The sequence below is a fragment of the Halichoeres trimaculatus genome, unplaced genomic scaffold, assembly GCF_033239565.1.
Source record: "Halichoeres trimaculatus isolate MK-OKI-2021-1 unplaced genomic scaffold, fHalTri1.1 fHalTri1_scaffold_1, whole genome shotgun sequence".
NCBI lineage: Eukaryota > Metazoa > Chordata > Actinopteri > Labriformes > Labridae > Halichoeres > Halichoeres trimaculatus.
Genome location: NW_027437179.1, coordinates 32,015,646 through 32,032,648, shown reverse-complemented (window position 1 = coordinate 32,032,648; position 17,003 = coordinate 32,015,646). Strand labels below are relative to the sequence as shown.

The following is a 17,003-nucleotide window of genomic DNA, read 5'->3' as shown; positions in this document are numbered from 1 at the left end:
GTAGACAATTCTCCATGCTGGACATGAACACAGCATTATAAGGTTAAATGTTGAAGAATAAATGTTAAATTGAAAAAGAAAAAAGATTTTTTTATGAAAAAAAAAGATATTTTTTATCACATAAACACAAAAAAGTACCAAAAATATGTACCATTGAGTACCGATACCGATTGCCTGGTACCGGGCATCGGTACCTTATCGGTCAAACGTGAAAAGTACCCATCCCTACCTGAGGCAAAATAATAATGATTAAAGAAAATCAGTTGGACAATTTTTGTTTCATAGCTATTAGCTAAATAGCTATTTTCCTGTAGTTGGGTTGACTGAAAGATATGCTGAGTCAGTTTTTCACAGCCCTAGTTTTTAAATAGGGCTGCAAAACCTTAGTCAAGATATCGCAAGCCAAAAGTGTCAATCAAGGATATATTTTTTGAGAAGTTTCTGTGCAGTGTTTCATCTTGACCCAAGAAACTTGTCAAGAAAATTTTGTTTTGCTTCATTAGTCGCCGATTTTACATTTTTACAGTCAGCAAAACCCTTGTTTCAATTCTGAAATTAAGAAAATTGAGATTTTAGACTCTTGCAGTGTACAGTGCCAAAAAAATGTCCAAAATCAATATTTGAATCTTAAGGTCATCTTGGCTTTCATCACCTATCAGGAGGTTATTCTTAAAAAATGTATCAAAAAAGTTGTCCAAAACCAATCAAAACTGAGTCATTACAAAGGTTCTGAAGCTAGATACATAAACATACACGTACACTTGTTTGTGTTTGCATGTGTGCTTACCCTTAGTGGTGTGAGAAGAGATGTTTGTGTTAAATCCAGACTGTGTGTGTGTTTGGGTTGTAAATGTTTGCCCCAGGAAACCATTCAACTTGACCTTACATGAAAAGGATGTTGTTAAACCAGCAAAGAGACGCAGGGTGTGAAGGACGAAGGAGAAAAAGGCAGACATTGTCATGAAATATAATCCAACTTGAGAAAAAATGTGATTTTTTTTTTAACTATTCTCCAATAAATTTGAAGGAGGAACCTTACAAGGCCACTTTATTCAACCATCGGACGTTGAAAAAAATCCACTTCAAAAACCAAACTGAAAAAGTATTGACCTCCAGGGAGAGAGATATCTGGTTTAGTCTCTGGAGAATATTTCTGAGATATAAAAAGAGTCTTCAGAAGAAGAGGAGGTGCAGACTGAACGTGCTGCTGACTCAGAGAAGCTACTGTATGTTTATAGTTTTCAGCGTTTAGGTCATGCCCTCAGCTGCAGCAATTTAAGTCGCCTTCAGACATGCTCTGTAATCCCTAAATGCTCTGCTGGTTTAAAAACGTTTGCATCATGTTTGAGAGGGAAGCATTTATTTTTATCAACTGTTGAGCTGCTGTTTTCAAAATGTGCTTACTCAAGATCACGCAACACGTCTGCAACATTTTGAGTGAACGACAGGAGTTTTCAGTTCAGGGAAGCAACCTTTTCTTTGACATGACATTTTTTAGAAGCAGTACTGGAACCAAAAATGTGGATTTAGATCGTATCAAGGGTTTTAAAGTTTCAAATGACTAAAAATTCATCATGAGTATCTTCTCTGTGGTTTGAGGCCATTTGTGGTTGATATTGATTTAAAATGCAAAGAGCTTTATGAGAAGCTAAACTCACTGTAAACAAGACGCCGTAAAGCAGGGGGTAGTTGTGTTAGTGGGGCTCAGAGTTTTTCCTCAAAGAAATTTCCAAACATACCCGTGTTCTGACCCTCTCTTTAACCACTGAGTCATTCTGCTGCCTCCTGATAGAAGACAGGAACACATACAAGTCTGATTTAGTAAGCTGTTTACAGTGTAATAAACCCATAAAAGGGAAGGAGCCACTTCACAGTCAGAGATATGATGTACTTCATGTTTTAACAAAATAAGCGTATGGCTGCCTGCCTGCCGGACTGGCAAGCATGGAGCTCTATTTCTAGGCTGGTGGAAGCCCCCTCTCTCACTCCTGTTGTCGTGTCGTCTGTGACTCTTCAGCTCGCCCCCTGGCTACACGCCTCTTGTACTGTGCTAGAAGAGCACTTCACACATCCCCAGTGAAACCAGAGCCCTGCCTTCAGCCTTCGGCCCCATGCCTTGCCATGTCCTCTGGGCTATTTTTACTCCAAGCAGTGGCTACTTCTGCCAAAGTCAGACCACAGCCTGCTGGACTTGGAGCTGAGGCTCTGTGTGTGTGTGTGCCTCCCTCTCTGTGTTTCTGTGTGTGCTAAATGCAGATGTTTAAGTAGGTGTATGCAAGTTGAAAAACAGTGCATATTAAAAGGGATGTAGGCAGAAGAAACGGGAAGTGTGCCAAAGTGTTGGCACAAATTAATTTATAACACTGGATCAGACAAACATTATGTGGTCCCAACAATGAGCTGCCAGCTTGGTTTGAATTCAGTCTGTGAGCTTTGGTACCAGTCTTTCTTTTCCCTTCTTGTCCTATGGCTCTAATATTGCTAATGATATAAAACTAAATAAATAAATCTATGCAGCTAAAATAATTTATGTGGAAATTTTGAGGCGAAAGGCGAAAGGCTGACTTATAACTTTGGATCCAGTTTCCAGTTTTTCAATTCGAGGTGTTTTAGTTGCTTTTTTTTTTATGCTCATCAAGTTTTACAAGAAGAGAAACACAAACCCTGACCTGCCCCCAGTAGCTGATAGGGAAGGGTACCTTTCTTATTTGAAATGATATGGTACTGATGCCCGGTACCTAGCAATCGGTACCGGTACTCAACGGTACCAATTTTTGGTATTTCTTTGTGTTTATGTGGTAAAAAATGTCAACTTCTTTAATAGTACTTGTTCCTCCATATATAACCTTGCAATGTTGTGATTATGTCCAGCATGGAAACTACTCTTCTACTCCCTCACAGTCACAGGGATGCTTTTAGGTACCTAAACATGGTACCACTTGATTCCACATGAACTGGTTCCCGGTACTTTTGACAGAATCCGGTCTGCACCTATAAAAGTAACTAATACGGTACCCATCCCTAGCAGCTGTGTCACGTTGGACAGTGTTATTTAGGGCTCTAATTTCGTGGCGCAGCGCAGGGGGCGCAAGCCTGGCGCAGCCTGCGCAGTGCTTATTTCGTGCTGCGCACCGCCGTGCGCTGCAAATTTGACAATTTGGTAGACTGTCTGCGCAGAGATGGGTGTGCCGACGCGCCAGGGGGAGTTGACGGCGCACCAGGGGGAGGTGTCAGCAGATTCATGTTGGCGCAGTGACAATTTCCAAAAAAGTGCGCTGAAAGCTCGCCAGCTCCAACCTGGTCTATCCTCGGCGCAAGGCGGAGCGCACCCAATGCAGCTGTAATTTGGTGACAGGTGCACATGTCATCAAAGCCCCAGAGGCAGGTTTCCAGAATGTCAGGCACATTTTAATGCAGTAAACAATCACAGCAATCACTATTTAATATAACCGTCTGAACCAGCATATACATTTGTATCTAAATTAACTGTCCCGTCACATCTGATGTCAGATTAAAGCCGTTTGTCATAATGGAAAGTTAACCTGACGGCAGCTGGAAGTTTGATGCACATCTTACAATTAAACAATAAACAGCCTTAACATCTGATACTGAGTACATCTGGTTCTCTCATTTCATTTAATTCAAAGAAAAGAGGGAGAGAAAAGACAAAGAAAAAAGAGACGAAATAAATGTATGTCACTCAGGATTTACCCTTGATTTCCCATATTTCTCTGTTTTAGTCTTCATATTTTACGTGATCTAAAAAGATGGTGTATATTGTTGTAAGGAGGATGAGGTGGAGAGACTGGAAGAGTATACAGTGTATCACCAAAGGTTCTGCTTGGCAATGACAAACCAGGAGTGCAGGTGAATCAAAAGTATTCTGAAAGGATAAGCCAGCTGTGTAACTGCCTCTTAATTTTTTACTCCGGATAAAGACAAAGGAACAGATTAAATCTGTCCCGGGAGCTGGCCCACACGGTGACACGCGTCGTGTCCTCCGATGCGCCCCGCTGTCCATTGACCTGCTGCAGGCACAGTGGCTCTGACCGTCTCCGCTACCAGCATGCTGTCCACAGTGCTGGAGATCACTCAAACCAATCAGACGTTGCGCCTTGGCCGCAGGGCATTTAAAGGCGAGGAGAGGCGCTCCTTTTATTGGTGAAAACAGCGCTCGGCTGTGTTAAACCCACTCACGGCTTTTCTCCTCCCTCTCTGCCATTTTCGCGGACAGAGGCGTGGACGCGCAGCTCTGCGTTCATCTGCGCCTGGACTGCGCCTCTCTTGGCACAGCAGGAAACTTGCACAGTGCGCCGGTTCCGCCCTGTGCGCACGGCGAAGGCCGGCGCAGGGCAGGTGCGCCTGTGCCTGGTCTACGAAATTAGAGCCCTTAGTGTTTTCTGTGGCTTAAAACTTTCAAATATTAAAACTTCATTCTTAAAATATTATGACTTATTTTACCAAGAGTACAACTTTTCTCCTTTATCATTAATGCGAATTGTGGAAGAAATTTAGTCCTGTACAATTTTATTTTCATAATGTGAAGGCCTTTTTACCGGCATATATTGGCTTTTTCGACTGTTTTTTTCTAATATTTTAACTTTTTCTTCAGGGATTAGTTCGCCCTGAAGGGTAAGAAGGTTCATACTCATCAGGAGGTGGCAAAATTTGATCAATGCAGCAACAGGAGGAATATACTGAACAAAGTCTTTCTTTTCCTTTTCTCTCTTCACCTTCAGACAGAGCCTGTTTCATGCACAGCAAGTCATCAGATGTGAGAAGCAGGAAGCAATGACATCATCTAGTTTGTTGATATTGGATGGTTCTAATAAATGTTATAAAAATGTAAAATAGTGTCTGAATTTTATTTGGACGTCTGAAAATGTACTCAGGCAGCCCACCCAGGCGTTGTCCATGTGATGTCCACACTGATGTGTTTTAGTGAATCTTACTGTCTGGATCTACTTGTTGAGGAGGATTTGCCTCTCCTGCTTTTGTTAGTGAACTGTTTCTCTTGCACGATAAGCTCTGTATGATCGCTGAGAAGTCTTTGGTGACAGGATTTTTGCAGATTCTCTTTAAAGCTGTTCTCGAGCGCTGCTACAGTTTTCAACTCCTCTGTGAACTAAAAGTCTTCATCCTCGTATCCAAAATTCCTTTTCTCCTCCTCTTCTGTCTCTTTTACTTCTTCTGCCTGTCCTCTTTATCTCATTTTCTCCTTCTCACACACTTTTTCGTTCTGCTTCAGTGAAATACATCAAGGAGATGTCAGCCTTCTTTAAGAGCTCGGGGTCCCCTGGTGCTGCCCTCCCCTGGGAGTCTCCACCCTCCACACCCCAGAGGGGCACTGAGCTCTCGCCCGCTGACATGAAGGAGCCCCGCAGCATCCCACTGAAGATGTGCCAGGTGACACGAAAACAGTGCCCTCCAGACACAGAAAACAGGTACTTCTGTCTTCCAAGTGAACAGCTTTATGTTGTGTTTGATGATTTTCCACAGGATGAAAAATCTGAAAGAGTTAAACCTGGGAATGAAAAAAGGCTTACAGAGAATAATGTAAAAGAGACTTCTTACAGCGTGTTGCTCAAATATTCTCTTTGTTAGAACCTGAAACTTCCCCTCCACCCTCCAGCTTTTCTCTCTTTGCTATTTGTCTTTCACTTCTCTAACTGCCCCTCTTTTTCTTCTTTCTCTTTCTCTCCTCCTCTCATCTCCTCTGCCAGGTATTTCGAGGTGATTTCATCCAACAGAAAGAACTCTGTGTTCCTACGGGCAAAAGATCCCGCCATGGCCCAGTCCTGGTACAATGCCATTCAGGCAGGCGCTGCCAACCTTTTACCGCGGGTGAAGGAGGAGCTGAAGAGCATGCAGCTGGGCATGGAGGTCAAACATCTGGGCTGGATTACAGAGCAGGTATGCATGGATAAAAACAAACATGATACAAAGTGTACTGTTGACTGCACGCTGTTTTTATTCATATTTTTCTTTGCACTTTCCAAGACAACCCTTAAAAAATGGAGGCACAAGCAGAAGTTGATGAGTTTGTATTGGGTTGTACTTTACATTGTGTACTCTACAGAAAACCTTTTTCAGCTTTTGTTTAGTTTTTATTCCACTACAAAGCTGCAACAACGGCAAGTGTAGCAATGGGAAGGCGAAAAACAGTGTTTCTGTAGCATACAATTCATATAACCCTGGAGAATCTCAGGAAGACAGAGAAAAAAATATATACCCAATAGCATTTGAAAGGCTGTTTTTTATCAATAAAAGAAAATCATGTATGTATATCCACATAAATCCACATACCTGGAGTTTTAGCCAACACATAACTGTTGTAGAGCTTCCCTGGGAAATCCTGTATTCTCTCTGTGCCTGTGTAACATCTTCAGGCACTAAATGATACATGTCATCAAAAAGAGTCTCAACAGTACTCTACAGTATGCCCAACTACACAACTGCTCCTCAACATAGAGACTACTTGAAACACTTGTCGCTCAAAGAGATTTGTTTATCGACATAGCTTTGAATGAGGTACTTGTGAGAAGTTACAGTTTTAGCCACAGTCAGTTTTTACCTCATTTAGCCCCATGCACTTGATTTGGATGATTTATTAGTGTTGATTATGTATTTGTATGTCTCCAGCTGCTGACAAATTTCCCTGTGGGGGACAATAAACTTTAACCATTAAAGAAAAACTATCCCTATATTTTACAAATAACAAAGGTAAATAATAACAATTCAAGAATAAAGCTATACTGTAACAAGATTTTAGTTGTAATGTTGTTTGAATGAAGTCGAATGTTCGAATGAGAGTAATGCGATGAGAATTAAGTCAGAATGTTACCAGAATTAAGATATAGCTTTTTCAAGAAAAACATATAAAGTTACATGATTAGAGTTGAAACATGATAAGAAAAATGTTGCATGAATGGGGCTGTGATGTAATGAGAATAAAGTCAGATTGTTACAAGAAAGAAGTCATGATGTTGAGAGTATCAAGATGTTATTAAATGAGAGGTGTATTATAAATTTCAGGCTATGGCTTATCAATAGAATAAATGCTGAAATATCATGTAGTTCATCATAACGTTAACCAGTCTCCTGATGTAGAATGAGGGACATGGATCATCCTGTGGGAAGTTAGAATTGACCCTGTATCATATTTGATACATGAATTTCAAAGAACTTTCTCATTGTGATAAATAGTTTCCTTAAAAACCTGTTAAAAAATATTTTTTTAAAAAGTTTTTTACCCCCTTGAGGGCTAATTGACCAAAAACTTTGCTGAAATGTTGCCAAAACTGCCCAGTTTATGAGATGTGATTGAAAAAATATACCATAAATAAAATGATAAAGCAGTATTTCGTGGATTTTGCAGAAAGGGTTAATAAAAATCTCAATTCCAAAAAGCTTGAATTTCCTGGCTTTTTTAATGGGTCAGGTTTTACAGTGTTTACAGCTGTGGCTGAACAGTGGCTGCCAAAGTGAGCACAAGCTGCCTGTTAGCAACCCAGCTTTCGCAGCAGACTCACCGATTGATTCAGAACCCTGATACCTTTGGTGCCGTGGTGCTGATGTGTTAAAAGTGTTCATTTTTAAAAGAAACTTATTTCAAAGTAAAACTTCACACTCAGGTTTCTTCTTTAAATCTGATCAGCTGCAGGCTGCTCTCAAGATCAGTCCCCATAAAATAGGAAACTTTTTTAAATGTCAGCAGATATTTTAAGTCTCCATGAAGACCTAAAATCAATGATGAGGCCCCTAAATAACTGATTGAGCAAATGAAACTATTAGCAACAACATGGACTCTTTTTATAAAGTTGTGTTTGATGCCTTTTATCACTGCCTTTGGGCTGGTGTAAGAAAAGGAAACACCAGCACAATGCTGAGACAGCCTTTGTTTTTGATTTGAAAAGAACAGATTCACAGTGAGTGAAGAGAACAAGACAACAGGATGAGATACTATCACAGAAAAACACGACTTATACATGTAGAGGAAGACTTCATGCAAATGCACTTCTTTGTCACAAAGCAACAAGTTTCCCATTGTAGTAGAATTGAATTTCTCAGTGATTTCTCTTACACTCCCTCCTGTGTGCTTGTGCGCAGGTGACCCAGGGTCCAGAGAGACCAGTACTGGCCGTGTTGACAGACAAAGACCTGCTCCTGTATCCATCACTGCCTGAAAGCAAAGAGAGCCTCAGCAGCCCCACTAAGAGTCACCCGCTCATTGCCACCAGGTTTTCACACACATATGTTTACATTAACACACGTACAGCACTAAATAACAACACACTCCTTCTTTTTTTGGAATTTTACAAGTTTCCATTCTCCACCCTGAGCAGCCCAGTTTGGAGCAAACAGACCATCCAGTTCGTGTTCTGGCCCAGTCAAAGCACACATGCTCACTCTTTCCATAACTGGAGAGCTGGACATTTTGGCACATAATTTGGAAAAGATTAGTGGAACCAGAACGTATGAGTCATGTGTTTTTCCTCCTTTTTTTTTCTCTCCACATCTCACTGTTCTGCTCTCAAACACACCAACATGCACACACCCATTGTTCGCTTCTCTAACACATGCGTCTTCTGTGCCTTTTAATCACCCTTCTTCTAATCCATGTGTTCTCATTCTCCTCTTTCAGACTGGTCCACTCCGGCCCAGGAAAGAGTTCTCCTCTCCTGGACTCTGACCTCTCGTTTGGCCTGCGCTCCGGCACAAAGCAGGGCGTAGAGACTCGTGTCTTCAGGGTGGATTCTGCCAAAGAGCTGTCCACCTGGACTCATCTGCTGGTGGAGGGCTGCCATAATGCTGCTGAGCTCATCAAGGAGGTCACCACGGGTACAAAATTATAGATCTGCTTAAGTCCCAGTGCATGTTTCATCCCTGCTGCACAGCTCCTACACCCTTCTGCTTAATAAAAACAAGGAATTACTAGTCGCTAGGAATATTCGCTGGTAAGAATATTTGATTTTCTTCAAGAGTTGCTCGTCCTTGCACAAGTGAGCAGAGACTGAAACAACGAAGGCTCAAGGTTTGCCTCCCACTGAGGTCACCCTTTCAAAAATGAATCATCTCATTGTGCTTCACATTGCTTTGATAAATTCACTAAAGTAAAACAAGAGAAGCTTATCAGCTCTGCAGTGAAGTAAAGAAGAGTAAATCAGTAGGTATAAATTGCTATGACTTTTATTTCTTCTCAGAATGAGAATGAACCAAAATGTGCCTCTTCTTTATAAAATCATGATCAGACGTGAAGACAGTAGTGCCCATCTGCTACAACTCACACACGTCACTGCTGTTACTCTGAATTTGATTGACAGGCTCTTTTTAGTGGCTAATACAAAGAATGTGTGTGAGTATTTACGTCTTTGATGCTGTAAACATTTGTTTGCAAGCGCCATCCACTAAAAAATTCAAACATTTCTCGTCTTTGTAGTGTCAAAAACTAGCAGGCTGTAGCTGCTCTGTGACAAACAGGCTCACGCAATGATCTCAAATACTCCCCGGCCAAAAGTCAACATTTTTAATTAATCTCTGAACTCCTCTACAATCTAGTCCTCTGTCCCAAAAGATGAAGTCTTTCCTCATTTTCTCTCTCTCTGGACATCTCACCGCTGGGCCAGTTGTCACAAGATTAGCCAGGATTAACTCCAGACTACAATGATCTAGTGTCCAAAAATTTTCACTACTGCAGCCCACAAATGAAGTCATGTTAAAGACCTCTGAATTTAGTTTAAATGTCTAAATATCAAGTAGAAATTCCCACTATTCCATGTTATTCTCATTCCATCTCCTTTCCTGGGCAATTTAAAGCTCTTGTGAGGAGTTTTTAGTGGTTTGTGAAACAGACTTATATTAATGCCCGTGTCTCTCTATTACCTAAAAAGAAAACAAGATCATCAAAAAAAAAAAGTTAAAACTTCCATACAGTCATTCTGAATGTTGCTGATACAGTCTTGTTATTAAAAGCTCTACAGCAAAGATTCTTGATGAGTGACACTTATGACAGATATAATTGGCAGAATGAGATGTATGGTTTTGTATTTTGTTAAAGACCCTGTGAGAACTTTAGCAGATAACTCGAAATAGACTCACAAAATCAAAAAAAAATTAATATTAGATTATCAGCAAAATCCGTTATTTCAAATTCTATTTTTCAGTTCATGTGGTTGGGTGAGATTTTCTGGGAGAACACAAATCCTTTTACGACTGACCCTTCCTGACGATGTTTCAAACAATGGTGCTATGTAACTTCAGCTAAATACATTACCTTGTTGCTTTGTATCCTGCAAAAAGATGTCTTGAACAGAAAAAATTGGTGTTAAAAAGATCTGCTCTCCCTTGATTTGCTTCCAAAACAAATGCAGATTTCCAGAGTCGTTATAACAGTGGGTGATCATGCTCATGGGAAACAGACTTTTACTAGAACACCAAAAAGATGGTCCCACAAAATGTGCAGAGACTATAGCCCCATTACCACCAAGCAGTTCCGTTCAGTTCGTCCTGGCACGGCACGCATTTTACAGCATTTCCACTGACTAATCCCGGGACAGATCCCCAAATAACCAAAACTAGCAGTCCCGATTTTTGGACCTTTCTGAAAGGGTGCCAGACAAAACTGATCCGATCCTGGCTGTTGCTTATCGTGCAACAGCAGTTGTATTTCTCCTCACGGCTCACGGCACACGGTCTTCTCTGAAACAAAGCTTGTTTGCGCTGCCCGTTGCTCTTTGTTTACTGCATTGCGTTTTTCTTCTTCTTTGGATTTATTAGCATTGTACAGTGTGTCGTGCTGCTATGGTGTCACGCTATTATGTAACTGATGCGGCTTTCAGCAACCGGATTATATGCTGCCTACCAGGGGGAGGCATGGTTGGCTGTGGAAACACAAACATAGCCAGGCTGAGCAGAGCCAACGCATACCAAACCAGACTGCGTTAAACTGGCCTGCTTGGTGAAAACGGTGCTAAAGCTGCCCACAGAGGGTGCAGAATAAACACACAAAATTCCTCACAGGAGCTTTCAATTTAAAATCTTATACACATTCACTTCCAAAGCTCAGTGAGCAGGTCACAGAAAAGAAGGAAAAACAAGAAGGTAAGGAAGAGTAAATAAATGTAAAAAAAATATTTCCTTGCAATGTAACGTCCAATTTTACATGAAACTTTGACCAGTACCAGTACAAAGTTAGAGAGTTTTAGGAGAGTCTTAAAGGAACAGTCAGTTTCTCCACGTTTTACATTCCCTTTACAATGGCAATCCATTCTCCCCGACAAGTTACATCTGTGGTTATGCTTTTCTGCTCGCTAGGGGTGGTATTTTAAGGAGGCACTGGTCCTTAACATTAATATTTGGTTCATATTAAAAAATGTGGCACAGCTGCTGTCAATCTACTACTGCAGTACAAACTTTGTATTTGTTGTCATTTCCTGCCAGTTGAGTTCAATTGCAGTACAACTCCAAAATATATGAAAGTGGTCAGAAAGTAGGTTGTAAATGTGTCCAGCAGTAAACAGTTTCTGGTCTGCCGCTTTGTAGATATTCTCTACTTAGAGTAATGACAGATGCTTGTGTCAATTGTGATTCTTTCTAATCTGGTGTAAAAGAAACAATAGTGGTAATTTTGTAGCCTTTATTCAGTAGATAAACAAAATCATGACAAAAGTACTCTCTTTCACACACCAGTAGAAGCAGACACAATGTATTATCTGCAATCCGAAGATTTTGTTTTAGTAGACAAATATTTTTGCAGTAGGTTTGTGTGAGTAGCATTAAAGGTTTTGTTTTCAGTTGATCTGCATGTGAGGTCTGTTATAAGCCCGTATTTTCTTCACTCCTGTGATCCAGACTCTACATTTTTGTCCTCAAGTTTCCCCTGAAAACTTAGTCATCCTTGGCAAAGCAGGCACCAGTTCACAGACAGTGCAGCATATTAATGTTTTGTTTAAAGGCTGCCATCTGCTGGTAACATCAGGCAATAATCTGAATGCTCTAATTTTAGTATCAGAATAAGAATGAGTGTCCTATTTAAACAAAGATTTGGGCCTAATCTCTTTCCTTAACAAAGAGCATTATTTAAATCATGTCTTTATACTTTCATTACACAAAGATTGGATTCAGCCAATAACAAAATTGGAACATGAGAAGAAAAGAAGAATTTTATTTTGGACTGTAACTTCAGATGATCCCTGCTTATGATTACCTTACTGTCTTTATTCTTCCTCATGTAACCCCTTTTCCATCTTTCTCTGCAGCCTGCAGTTGGAATGGGAAGGAGTGCACCCTGGGAGTGCATATCGATGAGGGCTTCACACTCTTCACAGAGGAGATGGGCGTGAGGAAAAGCATTCTGCTCCAGCAGCCCTTTGAGCGTCTAAGAATGTCCTCAGATGATGGAGTTCGCATGATGTTCCTCGACTTTGGAGGTCCTGAGTCTGAGATTGTAAGTCGTCGATCCATGCACAAGACTTTTGGTGGTAAAATTAATGGTGCTAAATTATAGTCATCATACTATACCTGAAATCATACGATATGTTTGAACATGTCAAAGTCTGTATCATGGATGGCCAGCCTTATGCAACCCAACTTAAAACAACGTAATGTTACATTATAGAACAAAATACTTAGAATAATTTAATTTAATATAATGTCACATTGTGTAATGTAACTTGATTTAACATAACTTCTTGTGATGTAAACTGAAAGTAACTTAAAGTAATGTAACTTTATATGTTGTTACATATTGATGTGACACAATGTAATGTAACACGATATAACCTAACTTAGCGTAATGTTACATAATGTTACATAATGCCAGTATTACATGGCCTTAAGTAATGTAGCAATTAGCAACATAAAATATCAGTTTATCCAATTGTGTCAATTCATATCATATCCTTAATATTGTGTCCTCTAAGCATAATGTAACACCTCATACATCCTCTATTATCTTTAAGTAATGAATCACAGCATTTAGTTACTTGTAGTGTCGTATCAAATTGTATTGTATTGTATTGTATTGTATTATTTGCTCTTTCTCTCTCTTTCAGCAACTGGACCTTCATTGTTGCCCTAAGACCATAGTCTTCATCATTCACTCTTTCCTGTCTGCTAAAGTGAAGCGACTGGGCCTCCTGGCATGATAACAGAGGATCATCCAGAGCATCAACAATAGGAATATTCAATCAAACCCAGACCAGAGGACTTTGAAACATCAGTGGGTGTGGCCCAAACAGACACTGACTAACTAACCCCTTCTTTTCTCTGAACAGACCGTCTCTGATCAAACATCTCCTGGTGGTTTTAGGGAAATGAAGAAAATAACTCAATGCTGTGGGGCGTTTGTTGAACTTGTTAAGATGCTTTATAATACTTTGACAGATTACCTGAGTCAGCAACCACTCAGGAGATCTGTAATCTGTGAAATCTGTTCGGGCAGGTCATGACACTTAATGATGGTGAACAGTGTGAATATGACAGCCTACATCTTAATGTTCCGAAGCTTGAAGTCCCAATCATTTCACGTGTTTTGCCCCATTGTTCAGTTTTGTTTTGTTTGTTTTATGAGTCACAGCAGGCCTTTGTCACAAGCATCTTTTCATCTCTCAGTCTTTGTGAGCAGTCATAACAAAAGTGATGTCACAGATGTCCTGATTGATGTTGGACAGACATCGTTTCGATGAAGGCAGCTTCAGTGGAGTGACAGAATGACAGGATGGATCAATAGTCTCTACTCAACAATGAACGGTATTAACTACACATTTTCACTTTTTATGTGGATGCTTAATACAAATTTACCCTGAGTTTTTATGAGGAACATGTAGGCAAACAACTACCAAATGCCAAATGTTACATTTTTTATGACGGTTAAAAAAGTTTGATTTCAGTCCCTGAAGAATCTCACTCTGTGTTTACTTACAATCATCTGCCTAGCATACAAAATTTGTATTGTAACCTAAAAAGTCTGTATTTATATTGTTTAGCTTAACCACTTAAGGATAGAGATGCTATCTCCCAGCAAAATAATAACAATTTATTGAAATTTGTATTATTTTAGTCAGAGTCTACAGTCATTTTGTTCTGGTTAGCTGCACATGGACACTGTTGTGTTTTCAAGATGAATGAACCTTAAAAAAGTCCCATCTTTACATCATATGTTACCAGAGCATGACTACTGATTGGCCATTGCAGCATCAATGACTCACTGAAGAACAGATTATTTAAGGCAAGTGAAAGTAAAAGAAGCGAATTACCAATAAAAATATAGCAAATTCCCATTTCTTATTCTAATACCTTGTTCTATTTACATAAATCACACCACGCAATTCCTACATTTACATCACCCGGCTACTACTGGATGTCAATTCTTCACAATTCGTCTAACATACATATAAATATATATATATATTTAGTTTACCATGTAACCATGTTATTAAGTTGTTTACATCATAAAGTGACTCTTTTTCTTTTCTTGTTTTTGGTCATTTGACTGAATCTCCACAGCTTGGGGCCTTTTCTCCGTGTCCAACACTAAACAGACTTGTATTAATATATATTTCAAACTAAATCATGTTTGCTTTTAAGAAAAAAAAAAAATGTATATTCTTATTTAAACAAAGGTGTGCCTTGCAGGGTTGTTTGTATATAAACATGTAATAAACTTTGTTAACTTTTATTGTTGGCTTTTCAAGTGATTCCCTGATCCAGCATTAATGCCACTCAAGATGATTTTCTTTATGTTTTTCCCAACCTGAAAATGAACAACATTCAGCTGCTACTCTTTGATTTGAAAACCACTTCCAGATAAAATACTCATTTTCAAATTTTTAGCAAAACTATTGTGAATTATATCTATCAGTATTCTGCTTGCGAATTAAAAGCACTTAATGAATTGTGACATTTTATAATATACCTAAACCACAAACCTCCAGACATTTCAATTATTCCAGGGTGTCATAAAATTATTCTATTTGGTTCTTACAATCCTCTATTTTGATGTCCTGAATTTTGTTTTTGGTTCAGCTACCCCAAAAACCTATTTCCCAGAAACCACAGTCATCTACTTTAGAGTGTGTTCTTCTAAACAGACTCTCAAACACACAAACATTACAAAGACAAATCAGCAACTAGTTTGTCAAGTTAGAAAAACATTAAGCAAATTCAACGCTCTGTTTCCCCTGGATTCTGTCCAAGAGTAAAGACAAAACTGATTAATCATGTTTTTTTTTTTCATTTGTTTGTGAACCTGTTGGCAAAAACAACCCAAAAAGAGTCAGTGTGGTGATTCCAGTCTGTTCTACACTGCCATCGAGTGGTGAGAAAAAAAAAAAAATCAAAGGCTTTTGGTTTGAGACTGGGAGCAGAGTTATATCATTGATACTGTTTGTTACATCAGCTGCTTTAAAATAGATGAATCTTCTGAAGCTTGATTTGAACTTTCTGCCCACAATCACCTCATGGAGAGGAGAAACAAAACCCACATTTGTGCTAGCGGGGGAAAAAAAAGATTGATGTAAGAGAGTGAAACTTTGCTTCGTCCCCAAAAGTGAAGCTAAAAGGCATTCAGCGCTCCCCCTACTGGCTGACTGAAGTACAGCTCCTAAACTCTGCCTCTTCCATGTTGGCAGATGAGGCTTCATTCAAACACACTTACAATTATTTTTTCTCAAACATGCTCTCTGTCATTTCAGTCCCAGTCCAACTCATATAGACTGTGCCTTTAGATCTTAAAGAATTTTAAAATTATTGGAGGCCACACACAAAGATTTTTTTAACAAGAAAATCCTTGGATCACACACTGAACAATTCCACATGCCTAACATTTACGTCAAAGATTCCACAAACATGAGATCTCACAAAAACTTGTGTGATCAAATGAGCTTTCAACCACTAGTAAGATCAATGTCATCAGCTGGCAATCATAAGTTGTGTTCTGTTGTTTAATGACAAAAGTGAGTTAAAGAATCTGAGTGAGTAATGACATGAGCTTTTCTGTTTTCTATCTTCCACTTGGCTTTGGGTAAAATTATGTTAGTTAAAGTTAGCTGCCATGATTGTGAGATGTAACGGCTGGTTGATGACACCTCTGTGTCTGTTACTTTTATTGGTTATTGTCTTTATTCTGCTGGAGAAAGCTTAACAAAACAAAAATATTAATGTTTAGTAATTATAATTCCAGATTGGGGGGACTCTGACGAGACCGGGAGAGGTAAAACAGTTGTATTGACACCACACAGTTGAGGATCATATGGACATATATTCAGTTACAACAAGCCCTAAACCAGGTCATGCCCACTTGGAGGAGACAAATTAGGTCATTAACAGGGGGCTTGAGAAATCAAAATATATGAACGATTCAGACTCCATTTATTATCATTACCTCTTCTTTTTCTTTAGAAAACAGCTCAAGTGTGCGGAGGTGGTGAAATTTTCTGTGCATCAGCAAATTTTTTTGTTTTATTTTGTAGGGTGTGATTTTGGATTTGCCTGTCAGTTTATTCTCACAACAGGGATTGATGGTTGCAGGGTGAAAAGTTTGGAAACCTCCAGGCCATGTCCACACGTTGCCAGGTATTTTCAAAAACGAGTATCCTCCCCTCTTTCATTTTTCAAAATATTTTTCGTCCACACGCAGCAGGCAAATCCCCCAGCTAGTGCGACTTGAGGCATCTCAAACCCATATTAGGCAGTGTTTTCTAGACGTAAAACCCGTGCGATCCAATCAGAATAAGCCCCCGTCACCCAGTTGTGATGTTTGAGAACAGAAAACTGAAAACTCTGTTTACCAGCATTCACATGAAACCAGAGTTTTCCAAAATCATCGTTTTTAGTGATGCAAAGCTGTGGTTTCGTGTGGATGACAGGCATTTGTTTCCCAAATACCCGGCTATGTGTGGACATGGCCCTAGACTAGTATAAGGCCAACCTAAACGTGGGTTTTGATTGGTGGATCCAGAGGAAGGGGCAGAACATCTTTACAGACACTGGCATAAAAAGATAAA

General features: G+C 39.6%; 1 protein-coding gene across 1 annotated transcript in view; it reads left to right on the top strand.

The window, feature by feature from the left end:
* Nucleotides 1–14,631, top strand: part of snta1 (syntrophin, alpha 1) — a 42,055-nt gene extending 27,424 nt beyond the window's left edge. The window contains exons 3-8 of the mRNA XM_074666509.1: nucleotides 5,249–5,444; nucleotides 5,724–5,913; nucleotides 8,110–8,240; nucleotides 8,645–8,841; nucleotides 12,258–12,445; nucleotides 13,053–14,631. Of these exons, the coding sequence (XP_074522610.1) occupies nucleotides 5,249–5,444; nucleotides 5,724–5,913; nucleotides 8,110–8,240; nucleotides 8,645–8,841; nucleotides 12,258–12,445; nucleotides 13,053–13,145 (995 nt within the window). The 3' untranslated portion in view covers nucleotides 13,146–14,631. The remainder of the gene's footprint in view (nucleotides 1–5,248; nucleotides 5,445–5,723; nucleotides 5,914–8,109; nucleotides 8,241–8,644; nucleotides 8,842–12,257; nucleotides 12,446–13,052) is intronic.
* Nucleotides 14,632–17,003: the final 2,372 nt, after the last annotated feature.